Source organism: Anolis carolinensis, chromosome 3 (assembly GCF_035594765.1).
Source record: "Anolis carolinensis isolate JA03-04 chromosome 3, rAnoCar3.1.pri, whole genome shotgun sequence".
Classification (NCBI taxonomy): domain Eukaryota; kingdom Metazoa; phylum Chordata; class Lepidosauria; order Squamata; family Dactyloidae; genus Anolis; species Anolis carolinensis.
Window position 1 is genome coordinate 97581873 of NC_085843.1, and position 18643 is coordinate 97600515.

Here is an 18643-nt window from a genome sequence, read left to right on the forward strand (position 1 = left end):
ATGCAGTTATAAGGGTTTTAGCAGCATCAGAATTGGGAAGAAAATGGAAGAGGGCTGAAGAAACCTTGACTTGTGCTGTTGGGTTGTAGTAACCTGTCTGCAGTCAACAATGCAATAAAGCTTGAGCTGGGAAAGAGCAGCACTCTACATTAGTCATCCCTTTGTTGCTATGTATACACAAAACAGTTGCCTCCTGAATATAGCATGTGTGAACAGCAAACAAAGCAGATAATCCTGCCTCCTCAACTATGCCCAGCTTGTTAAAATATATATTTTATATATAAGTTTATGTGTGTGTATTTTTTTTAAAATTGTGTGCGTGCACACAACATATCTATATCTACCTACTTATCTATACAGAAAAATAGAGGCTGGTAAAAGGGGGAAAATCTCACTGCAAGAAACATTTTTGAAGAAGCATTAACATAGTTCATAGAAAATTCAGACTTTGTTTACTTATGCAAGGCTTACCTGATCTGCTTATATAAATTATACATGTGCACATCGTTAGCTTTAAATGAATGTTTTTCTGAAACATGTCAAACAGCTAGATGTTTTTATGGTTTGGGGATGTGTTCCCATTTTCCCATTTTTACCTCTGTAGCAAATGTGTTCTGTTAAAGAAATGATGCAAATCTACTTGGTCAACTGAGGTATACCTATACTGTACATTTTCTCATCAGTATTATAATTTCTAGTATTTACTTTTGCAAAATGAGGTTTCTTGTATTTCTGATTTAGGATGGAAAGAATATTAGAATGTTCAAGGTTATCTGTATGACATCAGGACAGATGCCCTTGTGCCCACATTTCTATTTCAACAGTGCTCTTTAGCTCTCCCTATCCTGACTATTTTAAGATCTTGTAGATAATGAATTTCCTAGAATCATCCCCTCTCACTATAAATAATATTGTGAAAAAGATAAAGAAAACATTTGCAGTCTCACGTAACGATGGGATAACTGCATCAACCATTGAATAAAGGCATTTAAAAGAGAGAGAAAAACAAGGAAGGGATTGACAAATGCTAGCAAGAACATTAAATTCCAAGCTCTTCTCTTACTTTTCCTCATTCTGTGGACTCACTCAGGGACAACTCACCTACTTCTCATCCCCCTAAAGGCCCTTCCACATAGCCCTATATCCCAGAATATCAAGGCAGAAAATCCCACATTATCTGAGTGTGGACTCAGTTCAAACCCAATTCAAACCAGACATTGTGGGATTTTCTGCCCTGATATTCTGGGATATAGGGCTGTATGGGAAGCCCTCTGTGTTTTGGGGGGCATCCCAGTAATAAAATTTTTATTGTGCATTATGTTATGTTAGCCAGTGCACAATGAAAATATGTGTTTTTTCATCAACCAGCCAATAGAAATCACTGAAGGCAAGGCTACAGTTTATCAGACCTTACCTGTCTTCCATCTGACGTCATGTGGCATTGACAAGAGAAGAAGCCAAGTGAATACCTTGGAAGTAAAAACTTACTGAATTTTACCTGCCTTCTCTCATGATATCAGATGGGGTATGGGTGTGCAGGGGAAGTTTTCTTATAATTAGCATTTTTCTAACTAGGAGAGGATCCTGAAAAGATATACCCGCACAGCCTTGTTTTGCTTCTCTCCTGTTGGTGGGATCCCTGCTGCTGGAGACTTCCCCCCCCCCCCTAGAAATAGCGGGGTGAAAATTGATTAAATTATTCATTATGACAATGAATAACATAAATGACACAGCCCTATTTTGACTGCATGCAAATTTTATGACTGATGTGCTCTTAAAAGGAGTGCATGAAGAAGAATGACATCTACTTCATTTTCCCCGTGACAATTTAGTTGTAGGTAAAGGGCTACTGTAGAGTTTTCTTCCAGCTAATATTCTTTAGGTCATATTCCACATGATTCAAAATGTGTACTGTCTTTCTTTTCAGTCTTTAGTTGCAGATTATTTTCTTTCTATCCTACTATGGTCTTTTTGTATAAATTTTTCAAGGTGTGCGATTAAACAGTTTGTTGGGAAGAAAAGGAAGCTTAGAAAAAATGAACAATTACTGGGATGTCGGGCAGTTTTTCAGCGTCAGCATGTTGGCGAGTGACATTGGCAAAGCTGTGCAAGCAGCAGAGAGGCTGTTCAAGCTGAAACCGCCTATTTGGTATGTATCACCACATAATTCAAGTTATATATTTTCCAAAGCTCAGGGCTTGGTATTCTTTATTGCATGACAATTATAATGTCAGAGTGCCAATATTTGCATTCTTGGGAAATGCAGAAATGAAATAAATGTAAGATGGGTTGTTTCAGTGATTCTCTGTGGTTTGTATGTAAAGTCAGCAGTTCAGAACATACCTTGGGAAAAGTTTCTTTCTTTGAATTATAATTTCCAAATTTACCAACCAGTGTGAGCAATGGCCATACTAACTACAATTCTGGAGGTTGTTATCCAGTAAAAGTTGCATTTCCAAGCTCTTCTTTGAAATGCTACTGTGCTTTTCTTCAACAAAGTCTTCAAATCATATATACCTCCTATGATGGGGTTAGATGCTCAAGGCTCCTTTGAAAGTGGAGAAATCCTGAATTTTAAAAAATCACATTTTTTAAACCTGAGAGAACAGAAGTTGATCATGAAATTGCACTGGAAGACCTAGTAATTTCTGGAGAGACCATATTAATCAAATCCATGAATAATCACATCCATATAACTTGATACTGTGGACGGAGGCCCAACTGTACAAGAACATTGATGGGACTAGCTTATGAAGCCTGTCAAGTACATGGACATCTGTTCAGAGTATCCGCTGAGTTCCTATTCGTGCTTCTTGAAACATCTCTACAGAAGCAGAAAAGATAACATGGATCCACTCTGCATTTTCACATTTAAAGTGTGAAATATAGATTACATTCCTTGTATATTCTTAATAGATTAATTCTCATTAAGCAATGTATCCCTTAGCTTGGAAGGTGTTTACAAAGCAAAACAGCCATTGCAAACTTGGTTTCCTAATCCTCCTATTTTGATGTATAGATATTTGCTCAAAATGACTTGTTTTACCTATGTATTATTTATGTGTGATTTCAGGTATTTGAAGTCCTTAGTGCAGAACCTGATGTTAATTCAGCGTTTCAAGAAACACATCATTGAACATTCTCCTAGACAAGAGAGATTGAATTTCTGGCTGGATATAATTTTTGAAGCAACCAAAGAAACAACAAATGGCTTGAGATTCCCAGTAAGACTCAGTGACGCACAAGCTGATATGCATTTTGTAGACTTGGGCTGTAATTATATATATATTGGTGCTGGTCATCGACGCAATAGATACACACACACACACACACACACACACACATATATATAATTTATTTCCTGGGAGTAATCCCAATACAACTGATTGGGACTTTGAGTAGATATGCATATAATTGTGTGTTTGCTATTGGATTAGAAACAAACTAGAATTGTGGTGCTTTATCAAGAAAATGTATTTTATAATATATTTTATCAAGAAAATGATGGCAATTATTTTTCCAAATTTTTACTTTTGTCTTGCTGGATTTATCACAACTACTAATCCCTCCCTTTTGAAGTAACTATTTTGGCTACATAATTATTACCACTCAGAGAACTGAGTTTGCTATTAATATATATGAGAAATGGGAAGTATGGCCTTTAGATGTTATTAAGAGGTTATTACCCAGCATAGCCAGTGGTGAGAGGACTTGGGAGCTGCATTCCAACAATAACTGGAAGACAGCATCTTGCCCTTCCTGGTATATAAGTGATTATAAACAACGGAATTATATATTATACAAGAAACACAAAAAGTAGTCAGTACAAAAAACTTGATTGCATAATGATTTATCCATTTAGTATCCCTTAATGAAGGAGGGGAACTGTATCTATTATAAATTGGCAGTCCATCACTGGTATCTTTATTCTAAAATAAATACCACTAAGTGTAAAGGGGCTTACTCTTTAATGAGTTTAGGAGCAGCTTTAATCACCTTGCTGCTCATACTTCAAGTCTTATGCTGTGGCTAGAGTAAGATTCCCCTGAACCAATCTGTGCTTTCTTTAGGTTTTAGTAATAGAACCAACTAAGGTCTACCAGCCTGCATACGTTTCAATCAATAGTGAAGCAGAGGAGAGAACTGTTTCCCTTTGGCACGTGTCTCCTACTGAAGTGGTAAGTTTGCCATTTAATTGTCTTTACTTCTTTACTATAAGGAATCGCACACTGACTTCTCTGTCAAGAATACTTAATAAAAGTATTATGGGTCATAGAGAATATCTTCCCATTTTCTCAGATAGGAAGACTGAGGTGTTCAGAGGAGGTAGGGAGGGAAATGTATTACAGTAGAGTCTCACTTATCCAAGCCTTGCTTATCCAAGCCTCTGGATAATCCAAGCCATTTTTGTTGTCAACGTTTTCAATATATCGTGATATTTTGGTGCTAAATTCGTAAATACAGTAATTACAATATAACATTACTGCGTATTGAACTGCTTTTTCTGTCAATTTTTTTGTAAAACATGTTTTGGTGCTTAATTTGTAAAATCATAAACTAACTTGATGTTTAATAGGCTTTTCCTTAATCCCTCCTTATTATCCAAGATATTCGCTTATCCAAGCTTCTGCCGGCCCGTTTAGCTTGGATAAGTGAGACTCTACTGTAGTAACAAACAGTTTATTTTAGGCCCAGTAGGATTTAGAAGGGAACAACTTCAAGGCACATAATTTGAAAGTGGTTCTTCCTCTTTGCATAAGCAAACAAGGTGTACAGCTAAATCTATAAACCAAAATGGGACGACAATGTCCAGAAATACAATAATTGTAATGTTAGTACTAATAGGGGTAATCAGTTTCTCCCGATGAATTCATATATTTTATCCATTCCTTTTTTTTTTTTAGAAAGCATATGTTTCTAGAAAGAAATGGAGATGAGCACCACCCCCCAGAGTTGGACTTGACTAGACTTACCTTTACTTTATGCTTCTCTATGATTCATTGGTTCCTATGCAGTTAACTTCAAACTCTTACAGTAATTTGATCAAGCCAGTACTTTCAGTGGTAAACCTTAAAACCCAAAAGGTACAGGAAAACATGGTCCGTTGGTCCAGGACATACTGTTTGGATGCTTATTTTTTGCCATGAGTAAAATAAACTTTGCATTCAGAAAAGAGGAATTTCTTGGGTTTTTATTTCCATTGCAAGTCCCCCAAAATCTGCTTCTGGAGTTGAGAAATGCTGAGACCAGCTTAAGAACCAGATCAGTCAGGTGGGGATAGATCTAGAAACAAAGGTTTAAAATAATGTGGAGGGGTCTCAGGCCTGTACACTCTCTTCCTCCTCCTCCTCCAGCTTCTCTGCTAGAAGATCAGAAGCAATTTCAGTTGATCACAGTTGTTGAGGATGAATCATTTTATTATCTCCTTTCCTTTCTTAATAGGAGGTCCAGTTGGTTAATATTCTATTTGAAAATAAAACATTTTAAATCACTAAAGATATCAATTTCAAATACCTAAAATGCAATATAATGTGCAGCATTTAAAAAAAGCAAAAACCAACAGATAAGACTTCCTTACATCTCTAAAGCTCTTACAGATTGATGGGTTTCATCTAAAGCTTGAGTAGTACCCCTAAAAAAATCCTTAAGGTACAATCACTCCATAAATCACAGTGCTGTGCATGGCAGACTGTGCCACTCCGGAGTATCATGAGCAGGCCTTCCCTCTTGATTGTAATTTTTCAGTGGCTAAAACAGCATAAGAGGCATAAGGAACTGAGCAGAAACCTTCCAGTTTTAGTCTCTGTAACACTGCATAGACACTTAACAATTGCTAGATGAGGGAAGTCATTTATATAAACCGTAATTTGAAGGGCCACTTTTGCTGCCAGAAATAATTCAACACAAAGTAAGCTAGTCCCAGAAGGAAAGTTTCACTAAAAGAATGAGAATGAAATGATCACTCCAGCATCCTTTCAGCCTTGCTACACCAGATGAACCGGACCAGCAACCTCACTAGTATTGTCACATAGTGCACACAAGCAAGGGATTGGTAAAATTTTGGAGACTTGGATATGATGAGACACAATGTATCATTCTACTTTGATCTGGCTTAATTTTTTAAACATCAATTTGCAGAAACAGATTCATGAGTGGAATTTCACAGCTTCTTCCGTTAGAGGAATAAGGTGAGTATGCTATACTTGGTGTCATTTGTTTGTTTGTTTGATCCTTTATTGACACTTGGGACTTTATGGCAGTGATTTTTTTATTGTCCTGTTTACAAGCAGACAGGGGCTAGAACAGCTGGTTTTAAGTTGTTGTACTCTTTTAAGTGTTGCTGAATTTGGATCCAACCCATAATAACCAACTTTAGAACTGGTGATACCATCCAGTGGGTTATGTTCAAGAAAGGAAGAAGTTTGGTTCTTCCTCCATTCCCCACCAATACAGCTGTATTGACCAGTGCTTAAATCTGAGCTAGTTATAATCAGGTCAAATACTTTTATCTGATACAGCTTTGAAAGTTCTTCCTTCTCATTCATTCCAAAACAGGTGGGAGGTCAAGTGTTATTGCCCATCACAGTCAGTCTACTTTCATGGTGAAAAATAGAAGCTTTCCAACAACCAAAGGTCTCAAGAAACTTTTTGGCTCAAAAAGATGGGCCAGAATTGAGAAAATGATAAATGGTTGGGACCACTGCCTGTATCTGAAGAGTAGGATAGACAATAAGGTTTTAAAAGAAATTAAAGGGGGGTCCAATGGTCTCCTCCATGGAATGCTGGAAAAAATGGCAAAATAAATTCTTAATAAATAAAATAGATATAATTCCAATAGGGATATTAAGTAATTAAAATGAACAGATATTCGGCAAAGTGATAAAAAACAAAGGATTGTAAATTGGAAAGTCCAGAAATACATTTTGAACAGATATTAAAATGGAAATTAGAGAAGAAGAAAGGCTTGATGGGTTTCATTTATAAGAAAATAGTTGAAAAGCAATATGAACTGAAACAAACATTAGTTGAAGTATGGAAAGAGGATTTAAACTGCAATGAGTCAGACATTGAACACTGGATTAATTCAATTTTAAAAAATTAAACCTATTAGGACCAGAGAAACACAACGGAAAATATTGACCAAATGGTACAGAACCCCACTTAATGGTACAGAACCCCACATATAACTAAATCATCATCAAAACTATGTTGGCACAAATGCGGCGAATTTGTCTTTTCAGACATCTGTAGTGGGACTGTGATAAGATATAAAATTTTTATAATAAAATAAAGAAAGAGATGGAAGAACTATTAGGGCATAACATAGAGGTGAATAAAAGGGAATTTTAAAAGAAAATAGTTTGCAGATGACACCAAACTGGGAGGGATAGCTATCACTCCAGAAGACAGGAGCAACATTCAAAATGATCTTAACAAACTAGAGAGATGGGCCGAAACTAACAAAATGAAGTTCAACAGGGACAAATGCAAGATACTCCACTTCGGCAGAAAAAATGGAATGCAAAGATACAGAATGGGGTACGCCTGGCTAGACAGCAGTACGTGTGAAAAAGATCTTGGTGTCCTCATGGACAACAAGTTAAACATGAGCCAACAATGTGATGCGGCAGCTAAAAAAGCCTACAGGATTCGGGTCTGCATAAATAGGGGTATAGCATCTAGATCCAGGGAAGTCATGCTCCCCCTCTATTCTGCCTTGGTCAGACCACACCTGGAATACTGTGTCCAATTCTGGGCACCGCAGTTGAAGGGAGATGTTGACAAGCTGGAAAGCGTCCAGAGGAGGGCGACTAAAATGATTAAGGGTCTGGAGAACAAGCCCTATGAGGAGCGGCTTAAAGAACTGGGCATGTTTAGCCTGCAGAAGAGAAGGCTGAGAGAAGACATGATAGCCATGTATAAATACGTGAAGAGAAGTCATAGAGAGGAGGGAGCAAGCTTGTTTTCTGCTGTCCTGGAGACAAGGACGTGGAACAATGGCTTCAAACTACAGGAAAGGAGATTCCACCTGAACATCAGGAAGAACTTCCTCACTGTGAGAGCTGTTCGGCAGTGGAACTCTCTCCCCTAGACTGTGGTGGAGGCTCCTTCTTTGGAGGCTTTTAAGCAGAGGCTGGATGGCCATCTGTCGATGGTGCTTTGAATGCGATTTCCTGCATCTTGGCAGGGGGTTGGACTGGATGGCCCATGAGGTCTCTTCCAACTCTACTATTCTATGATTCTATGATTCTAGATGGCAAGGGTAGCACTAAAAATGGGCAGATATCATAAAGCATATGATAGAAGTGGCCCAAGCAACAGTAGTCTTGGACTGGAAATGCCAGGAAAAATTGGAATTAAAAAAAATGGCTTGAATATTTAGCAGACTGTATGTTCCAGGATTATATTTTTGAAAGGAGGATGAAATACACAGCAGTCTGTTGTAAGAAGAATTAAATCACACTCTCTTCACAATCAATTAAAATAATTCTCAAATTGAAAATGCAGCTATTCCCATTAATTCGGTCAGGGGTGAAAGAAATACTGTTGGACACAAGTGGTTGTTAAGGGTGGGATTGAGATTGGCAAGCTTAAGTAAATAAGATATATTATATTGAGTAAAAATTCAAGTGGAATTTCATTATTGAGGTTTGTATTACTTTACTTGTCTACAATTAATAAAAAATTAATTTAACATCCTAAGAGACATTTTTAAAAAAATGGATAGTCAAAGGGAGTGGCCCCTTGGAGAGATTTTCCTGATAACCATTTCATACTAATGATTGGCAAATTTATTTATTTATTTTATTTACAGCATTTATATTCCGCCCTTCTCACCCCGAAGGGGACTCAGGGAGGATCACATTATACATATAGGCAAACATTCAATTCCTTTTAACATAGAACAAAGACAAGACAAACATAGGCTCCGAGCGGGCCTCGAACTCATGACCTCCTGGTCAGAGTGATTCATTGCAGCTGGTTGCAGCTGGCTTGCTCTCCAGCCTGCGCCACAGCCCGGGCCCTTCCCATTTATGGCACTTCCCATGGTTTCCTTAAATGATCCCTTCCCATATTAAAAGGAACAAAACAATTTAGTTTTAGATTTTCATAACCTTCTAAACTGAATGAACAGATTAATCTTTCTCAGTACTAAACTGTTAAATATTTTTTCAGCACTTAAGGGAGAGCCTTTCAATTTTTAAAAAGACTTTATAAGATGAAGGCTGTTTAATATTTTAATCGTTGCTCAGACTATTACCTTGGGTTTTTTTTTCTTGTTCTCTCTCTTTTCCCATTACATTGACATTTTATGCTTTTAAATGATGTTACTTCAAAAATAAAGTATTTCATAGATTGCTCAAGTTCACACTATCATTGCGGAAGAATTTGTTTAATCTTTCTTTCCACGTACACTGCTGTACAAAATGTTATATTTAGACTAGCAAATTGGAAACTCTGATGGATATTGATTGGCTTTTCTTACATAGTCTTTGAAAATTGTCATTGCTTTCTCCTCTTGCTCATTGAGTGTGGTATGGATTTATCTGTCTCATGCATAGAGCAGTAGACAAACATTGTCTGCAAACTTCAGCAATTTGAATGGCAGAGGTTTTATACTTGTCTTAGGAAAAAACAGTGATGCTGTAAAGGGAAAGGGTGGAGAGTACTGCTCTTTTGCTCCGTGTGATACCCTTTTCTAACAATTTCTAACCAATGTATTCTGTAAATCTAAAAATACCTTTACTTTCCTTGGATTTTTGGTCTGAGTTTTTTGTAAGGTGGTTAAAAGAAATTGGAGACAGAAAAATTAACAAAAGCGTTAAACATTGTTTTGGACAAGGAACATATTTTACAATATTTTTCTTTTTTGAAGGTCACATATCAAAGAAATGTATCTGCTATACAATTATAGCGATCTGATGTGCTAAGAAATCCTGGGATCAAAGAAATGTATCTGTGCTATACAGTTATAGCAATCTGATATGCTAAGAAATCCTGGGATTTGTAGTTCACTGAGATGCTTTAAACCAACCATTAGAAAACTATTAGAACTGCTGTGGTTCAGAAAAGTAGAGTCTAGGAGACATCTGTCTAAAAGAGGATTGTAAGTACTTTACTAAACAAATCCCAGGATGGCTTAAGATGAAAACATGAGAATTATGGGTACCTGATTATTCAATCTGTGTAGAGTGTTGATCATTCTCCTTTTTCAGAATTCCACCATGCAAGTTTTTATGGTTTCCTTTGCTACCGAGGTGCAGTGAGTTAAACCACTGAGCTGCTGAACTTGCTGACCGAAAGGTCGGCAGTTCAAATTTGGGGAGCAGGGTGAACTCAGCCCCAGCTTCTGCCAACCTAGCAGTTCGAAAACATGCAAATGTGAGTAGATCAATAGGTACCGCTCCAGTGTAAAGGTAACAGCGCTCCATGCATTCACGCCTTGGAGGCGTCTTCGGACAACACTGGCTCTTCAGCTTAGAAATTGAGATGAGCACCAACCCCCAGAGTCAGACACCACTAGACTTAATGTCAGGGGGAAACCTTTACCTTGCTACTGCAATGTACGGTATCTACTGGGGTTACATTCCCGAACTTCATGTGAATATGTGAAATTGCAGGTAATAGTGAACCCTATTGTGATTTAAAAAACCCTTGCTTGCCAAAAAATACCATCAAGTTACTTTGGAGGATGAAGAAAATGTCTACAGAGGATATATTTTGTCAGATATTAATAAATGAAACTAAGAGTGCAGTCCTGCAGATATGGATGGCCATTGTGCACTATGCATTTTTCTTACTGTTCTTCCTTTTTCTTGATATTCATAGTAGGAAACCCTGTCATATAAGTAATCATTATATTACATTAAGCCCAGGATTCCCACGATGGAGCCACAGTTGTTAAAGCCATCTCAAATGACTGTGAATGTGTAACATCCCCACTTTCATAGGACTTCTCTCATGCCTTGCATAACTTTGCTTTCACTTGCCTTTTTGCAGTATATCTAAATTTGATGAACGATGTTGTTTTCTGTACGTCCATGACAACTCTGATGATTTTCAAATCTACTTTTCTACAGAAAACCAGTGTAGTAGGTAAGACACCCATTTTACTTACTTTTTCACAACTGCCAAAACAGTCCATATATAAATTAAAAGTATTCTGTGCATTGTCGAGGGCTTTCATGGCCAGAATCGCTGGTGTGCTGTGTGGTTTCCAGATTATATGGCCGTGTTCTAGCGGCATTTTCTCCTGACATTTTGCTTGCATCTGTGGCTGGCATCTTCAGAGGATTCTCTAAAGATGCCAGCCATAGATGCAGGCAAAACATCAGGTGAAAATGCTGTTAGCACACATCCATACAACCTAGAAACCACACCACACCCTAAGAGTATTCTATAAACTTTGGTTTATTTTTATGTAAGAAGCAAAATATTATTTCTGGATGTCTCTATCTGATACTTGAATTTTATAACTCAAATTCATAACCCAAGGCAAATTCTTGAAATTGATATCACCTTGATAAAGTCATTTTTATACATTTCATAAAGTTTAATGGTTTGCCAAGGAGCTCCCAGTGGCACAGCGGGATAAAGCGCTGAGCTGCTGAACTTGCTGGCCAAAAGGTCGGCAGTTCAAATCTGGGGAGTGGGGCGAGCTCCTTTTGTTAGCCCCAACTTCTGGTAATCTAGCAGTTTGAAAACATGCAAATGTGAGCAGATCAATAGGTACCTCTCCTGCGGAAAGGTACTGGCGCTCCATGTAGTCACGCCAGCCACATGAACATGGAGACATCTACGGACAATGCCGGCTCTTCAGCTTAGAAGTGGAGATGAGCACCAACCCCCAGAGTCGGACATGACTAAATGTCAGGGGGAAACCTTTGCTTTTACCTAATGATTCGCCAATGAGTAATTGATCACTTTTCCATTCATGAAAATTATAGCTGCTGTGCCCACACAAGCATTTTTTTTAAAAAAAACCTTACCTAATTTTGAAGGTACATATTTCAACCACCTATTTGAGACTGTTGTTTTCGGCATGAGTTTGAAATTTTTGCTAGAGCTAGCAATCTGTCTCTGCCTCTCTGCATACACACAAGGTCTTTATTCTGCTATTTGGGCTTTGGTTCATATAGGAAAATGTCTAAGGCCAGTACAGATTTAAAGTGATTATAGAAATCAGACAAAACTGTTTCACAGACATAATTATAGATTAGTGAATACTTTGAATTACAAAGCATTTCAATTTCTATTGGAAAGAAATAATGGAAATCCGAAGCAATAACAAATTTTAAAAGTAAATAGAGAAAGCACATTTGTTGTTGTATTCCTTTATAAATAGGTGGTTATTAAAATGCAACACCAGGTCTTGATTTCATGTGGGATATATATTGTTTTCAGATTCTGTGCTTTGGTTAAAGAGATTTTAACGGATGGTGTGGGAAATTCCTTGGAACTTGAGGGAGAGATTGATGGGGACACATTGGAAGTAAGTAATTTTTATTGAAAAAACAAAAATATTTAAATGTGTGAGAACTATGCATCTAAAACATACAGTGTTATAAGAAGAACAGTGTTATATTACAATTCAGATTGTAATATAGCCGGTAGGTACCTCATTTTTACAAAGTGTTTTTAGAGACTGTCTATTACCAGTTTTGTGTCAAACTTCCAGTTTGTTTCCAATCTGAATTCATGGTGCTGGTTTTTAACATGTAAAACTCTTAAGTGCTTTGGGTCCAGGATATTTGAAGGGCTGCTTTCTCCTGCACAAGTCTGTCTCAACACTGGGATTCTTAGCAAAAGCGTTGGCGTGCTTCCCATTTTCCCGGAGTGCCATGTTGATGAGCACGCGGAATGGGACTTTCTTAATAGTAGCAACCCAATTGTGAAAGTTCCTGTCAAGGTTGATTACAGGCTCAGCCTTTTCACTGTTTTAGGTGTATGTGTGCATATTTAAAGCCAGTTTTAAATAAAGTTATGTAATGTAAAGGAAGTTTTATCTGTTGTCATGGAGCCCCCAGTGTCGCAGTGGATTAAACCCTTGTGCCAGTAGGACTGATGACTTGAAGGTTGGGTTGCTGACCTGAAGGTTGCTGGTGCGAATCCAATCTGGGGAGAGCGCAGATGAGCTCCCTTCTATCAGCTCCAGCTCCATGCGTGGACATGAGAGAAGCCTCCCACAAGGATGGTAAAAACATCAAAAACATCCGGGCGTTCCCTGGGCAACGTCCTTGCAGACAGCCAATTATCTCACACTAGACGCAGTTTCTCAAGTCGCTCCTGACACACACAAAAAATTTTGTTGTCATTGTCTCAAGGTTCTGTGGGCTTAGAAAAGATAAATGCTTTAATCAAAATGATAAGGTAGACATTAAAGTAAGACTTTGGATTTCAATAATGTATGGAGCTTCTATAGTTGCAGCAGTCATTTTATGGCTCTGAAAATCTCTGTTAAGCTCTCAAAGAAATGATAGATGAGTTACCTTATTTCAGGACTTTTCTATATGCCTGCTTTGATCATGGCAGCTGCTTGGGCTGGCAGCAGTTCACCACAACTATAGATAGAAATATTCATTAAACAGGGATTTGTGTGTGCATAATTTTAAGTTGATTGAGTTTTAGCATTTTCCCTCAAATGTTACATATAAACAAAAGCACACATATTTGGTGAAAACTGTCAGGTGAAAACTGACATTTTTATTTATGGATAAGGTAACCTCTATTTATAGCCTAAAATCAGTTCCTAGTCCTAACATTTAATCAGTTAAATATAGCCGCTTAAAACAAAATTCTGTTACTAATGTGGACCTGAGCCAATCATCCACAAAAGTGTTTCCACAGTGGGACCTTTTCCCACTAAGCCATTGAGTTCTGAATTATAATTCCCCATTTTTAGTACAGGGGTGGGGCGCCTTTGTTAGGCCCACAACATTTGGAGAAACAAACAAGTCCTCCACTCTTGCACCAATATTTAGTACTAAAGCAATGTTTCTCAACCTGTGGGTCCCCAGGTGCTTTGGCCTACAACTCCCAGAAATTCATGATAGTTTACCAACTGGGAGTTGAAGGCGAAACCATCTGGGGACGCACAGGTTGAGAACCACTGCACTAGAGTGTATTTAGGGTTTCACATAACAAAGTGGGAATTAGTTAACATATCTATACATCTGCACTATAGATGCAGATGTCAACAAAGAGCCTGTGTTTCAGCAGCTGTGCTTGAATGCGATGCAATGAATCTCATGAACGTGAGAAGCGCTTTATCCAAAGTCATTTAGAAGATCAATTTATTCTACATCTTTACCCAAAAGGAAGTTTGAATACTAGAGCAAACATCTTATTATTTTTGATTGCTTAAAATTGGAACACAGCAACTGTCATGATAATACACAGATTGTGGAAATGCCCACTGCCCAGAAATGTTATTTTTGAATGCTTTACATATAATGAGAATACTGTTGTCTGAACACTTCCTTGAGAGTCAGCCATCGTCAGTGGGACATCTGGATAAACATCCAAAGGTTTGCTCTATATAGAAATGCACAGAAATGATATTTGAGTTGGCATTTACTAAACCCAGTTGCTATTCTCCAGCCACTCTTTTCTGCAGCATTATAGCCATGAAATATGGGTATGCTGGGGAAACATTACCTCGTTGTATCATTTAGGTAATAGGACATATCACATAACAGCTCTGTGCGATGAACTGTGAAGTGCTGAAGCATGAAAAATGAAACTGTTTGAAAGGTGAACTCATTTGGTGAGGAGGTCATGTTAGGGTATACAAAGTTTGCCTTGATACACACTATATGAAAACAGAGCCTGGCAATCACTTTCAAAATGAACTAGAGAAATTTTCAAGGACATACTGACAGAAGATTTACGCAGAAGTGAGAGGTACTTGTAGGTGCCTGGTTTTCACTACTCAGTGAAGAGATGCAGAAAAGCAGAAAACCATATTGAGAAATAAGGCGGTGACAACCAGTGCCTTGCATGTTACAAAATAATACAGCTGTCTGTTTAGTAACTCTGTTTTAGAATGTGTTCACATTATAATACAGGCTGTTTTAAAAGGACTTTTTTCATTTGGTATTCAATACCCACTGATATTAGCTCTTGTATTACTCTACCTGCTCTCATTTTGTATTCTTCACTCAATCAAAGCTCCTCCTCTGCTACTATAATGTATAACCTGAAATTGATTCCACTTACATTCTGTATTATTATTAAGGGCAACTGCTGATGTAGTGTAAAAAATGAACACTGTTTTCTGCATTGATTCTACCTGACTGCTTATAACTATTGCTTTTATCAGACAAAAATAGGGTTTTTGGCAGATTTCTCATTTCAATACAAGGATATAAGAATTACTAATAGTATATATTAAAAGTGTCTTTATGCTTTGACAGTGTTCATTCTTCCTCTCTGAAAGATCAATTTGGTACATTGCTTTATCCCCTTCACCTTTCTGCTTTCAGTATGAATATGATTATGATGAAAATGGAGAAAGAGTGGTGTTAGGCAAAGGAACCTATGGAATAGTTTATGCGGGAAGAGATCTTAGCAATCAGGTCCGAATAGCCATCAAAGAGATACCTGAGAGAGATAGCAGGTAAGTCTTGATATTATATTCTTCCATGCAGTGCTGAATAGTAAGTAACTCCTTGTAATTTTTGGGACAGCAGAGACAGGTGACTTTGCAAAGGCTGGGGACACTTTCCAGGCTTCTACACTTGCATGATCCACAACAACCTCTTCTAGTGAAGCTGAAAGTAAATTGTAGGAGGCTCTCCTTTTTTTGTTTTAGGAGAGAATTCTGTGATGTGTGATTCTTTTACAGTTTTTTTTTTACTTTAAAATATATTTTGGGGTATGTGTCAGAAATGTATTTGGGGCATGCACTCTCAGGTGCCACAGAACAACCTGTGACTACAGAAACAGCTTTGGGAAGCACATGGTTCCCACCTCTTTTTTCAGAAGAGGTGCCATTGACACATACCTTTGTTCCTTCTTACCTATAAGACCTGTTGTTCATCCCACTTCTGTGGTATTTGATATAATCATCTTCTTTCATAGTTCTCTAACGCATTCAGGAAGTACATTTTTGATTCAGTTTAAGGTAAGCTAGTTTCCAATAAATCTTATCCAAACCCTTTGGAAAGGAGCTTTCCAAAAATGCTTGGAATGCATATTAATTGAAAATGTCTCACAACACTTTTGGTGTTTTCTTTAATGTTTTGAAGAGGAAGTGAGTGAAGGGAATTCATGTAGTAGAAATATATATATATATTTAACTTTAAATAACAAACCTTCCACAATGGCTAAAGCCGCTCACAGTCACAACTAGCTAGAGTTCATCCATTAAATCAATTACTGGGATGGTAAGTCCCTTGCCTTCCTCTAAGGCTCAGATACATGCCCAAAGTCACCCATAGAGTTTTTTTTTAATAGTGGATTGCTACAATAACTCTAGTCTATTTAGATTTAGGCTTAATGGTAGAGATAAAAAGCCTATTTATGTTAGGCTATTGGGAAGTCGAGAAAGCTACTGACTTTTCTCACTACTTATCCCCATTGCTTATATTATGTGAAAAATACAAAGGAACAGGATTTCTCAAATAAAAAATACAAGCCAAGCTGCAAAACTTTAATTGCTGTCCTGTTAAAGGTGCAAGAATCAAGCACCAGACTAGAGAAGGTGCATTGGACTTACAGAAATAACTAGTGGTGTAGTGGGTTAAAGCCTTGTAACTTGAAGGTTGGGTTGCTGACCTGAAGGCTGCCAGGTTCAAATCCAACCCGAGGAGAGCGTGGATGAGCTCCCTCTATCAGCTCCAGCTCCATGCTTCTGTTTTTCAACCTTTTGGGGGGGGTGTTTGGATAGTTGAGGAATGGAGACAAAATTGCAGTGTTTTGGCCCCTGTAGGTGCGCTTCAAAACAATATGAGAGTTCTTCAAACTTGTAGGGATGCCCTGGAGAGTACAAAAGAGTTTGGGGTTTGTATGCAGCCTGCAAGATACCTCTTGCCACCTTGCCTTAGAGAGTGTAATATTGGAGGACAAAGTGTGAGATCACAGTTTTCTCAGTGCTTGAACCACAGATATCTGACCAAGGACTTAACTGCAGGTACAGCCATACTGATTGAATATGTGAAAAATACTTGGCTATTTGTGTGCTCAGCTATAGCTATTTAACTAGTTACATGTGTTGTAGATCCGTTGCTGCACAATTATGACCCTTTATACAATCTGCATTATGTATTTTGTGACTTCCTTCCTGGGTGTTGGGTCAAAGAAACAACTGCAGCTACCCTGGTACATTGCTGTAACTAGTAGCATGTGCTATTGCAGTTTTCTGACTCCAAATAGTATCTAATGACATATTTTTATTGCTGGAGCTGTCACTGAGGAAGTCTGGGTTTTTATAGGGCCTATGCGTAGCCATCCAGTGACATTATTGAAGATATATGCAGCTCTTCCATGAGCTACACAAATATTTTGGAATAGTAGATTTTCTTCTGACTTGTATAAGTTTCATCTACTTTTCAATGTATATGATTATGATAGGTATTCTCAGCCACTGCATGAAGAAATTGCTCTCCATAAATATCTAAAGCATCGAAACATTGTTCAGTATCTTGGTTCGGTTTCGGAAGATGGATACATTAAAATCTTCATGGAACAGGTCCCAGGAGGTTTGTATTATACTGGCATTGTTTTATGTAGGAGTCATGGAAAAAATTCTCAAATCACTCCACTATTTTAAACTTATTATAGTTAAATCAATATGCACATAATCCAGATAAGCAATTCACGCATATATTACTTGTTGAAGCAAGCATGTTTATCCACATTCTGGTGTAACTAGTGTCACATGAATACTATTTTTAGATGTAACAATAATTAGATCATGGTGCTAGACTTAAATGCTCAGACACAAGGTGTCCATTTCTTATCAGCCTCGTATTAATTTTCTGGAGGGAGCTGTCTTTATTGGGAACGTTCACCCCCATCCCCATGCTCACACACCATTCCTTTAATCATAATTAATTTAGGAAAGCATAAAATTTCAAGGAATTATACCAACATTTAAAACAAAAGTTCTCTTTGAGGCTTTTAAATCTGGGTTTCACAACAACACACACATGGCAGGGAGGGGTGGAAGAGGAAAAGAAGGAAGAAGCAGAAGTAACTGAGGAAAGCTGTGAGTAACAGATGTTTCTTAAGGGGACACTTGAATGTAAAGTGCTTCCGTAGAGTCAGATGTCAGATGGAAGGATATTCCAGTAGAGGGAACTAAAGGCAAAAAGGGATGTCAAGGGGAAACAGAGAAACTGCAACTTCAAATTTAGGTGGTCAGATCAGAAGGCTAAAGACCTAAAATATTGTAATGAAGCCCAGTTGTTTGAGGGAAGATATCCACAACCCTAAGACAGTAATTCTTCTAGGAATTTAGACTGTGACAATACCTTAAGAAATACTGCTAAGAGATACTTCTGAGTGGACATACTATCTAAGGCTGCTGGGACATGCAGTCTGATATCTAGGCAGCTTGGTGATTCTAACTCTTATCTTAAAGAATATGTGGAACAAGAGATTCATTTTTAATAGTCCTGGATAAACCAGATCAAATAAC

At 37.7% G+C, this 18643-nt stretch overlaps 1 protein-coding gene across 2 annotated transcripts in view; it reads left to right on the top strand.

Moving 5' to 3' along the window:
* map3k15 (mitogen-activated protein kinase kinase kinase 15) overlaps nucleotides 1-18643 on the top strand; it is a 91965-nt gene that overhangs the window by 48654 nt on the left and 24668 nt on the right. For both annotated transcript variants that reach the window (XM_016992395.2, XM_008107296.3), the window contains 8 exons: nucleotides 1990-2149; nucleotides 3074-3224; nucleotides 4071-4178; nucleotides 6139-6188; nucleotides 11002-11097; nucleotides 12406-12493; nucleotides 15486-15619; nucleotides 17575-17702. In XM_016992395.2, the coding sequence (XP_016847884.2) occupies nucleotides 1990-2149; nucleotides 3074-3224; nucleotides 4071-4178; nucleotides 6139-6188; nucleotides 11002-11097; nucleotides 12406-12493; nucleotides 15486-15619; nucleotides 17575-17702 (915 nt within the window). The remainder of the gene's footprint in view (nucleotides 1-1989; nucleotides 2150-3073; nucleotides 3225-4070; nucleotides 4179-6138; nucleotides 6189-11001; nucleotides 11098-12405; nucleotides 12494-15485; nucleotides 15620-17574; nucleotides 17703-18643) is intronic.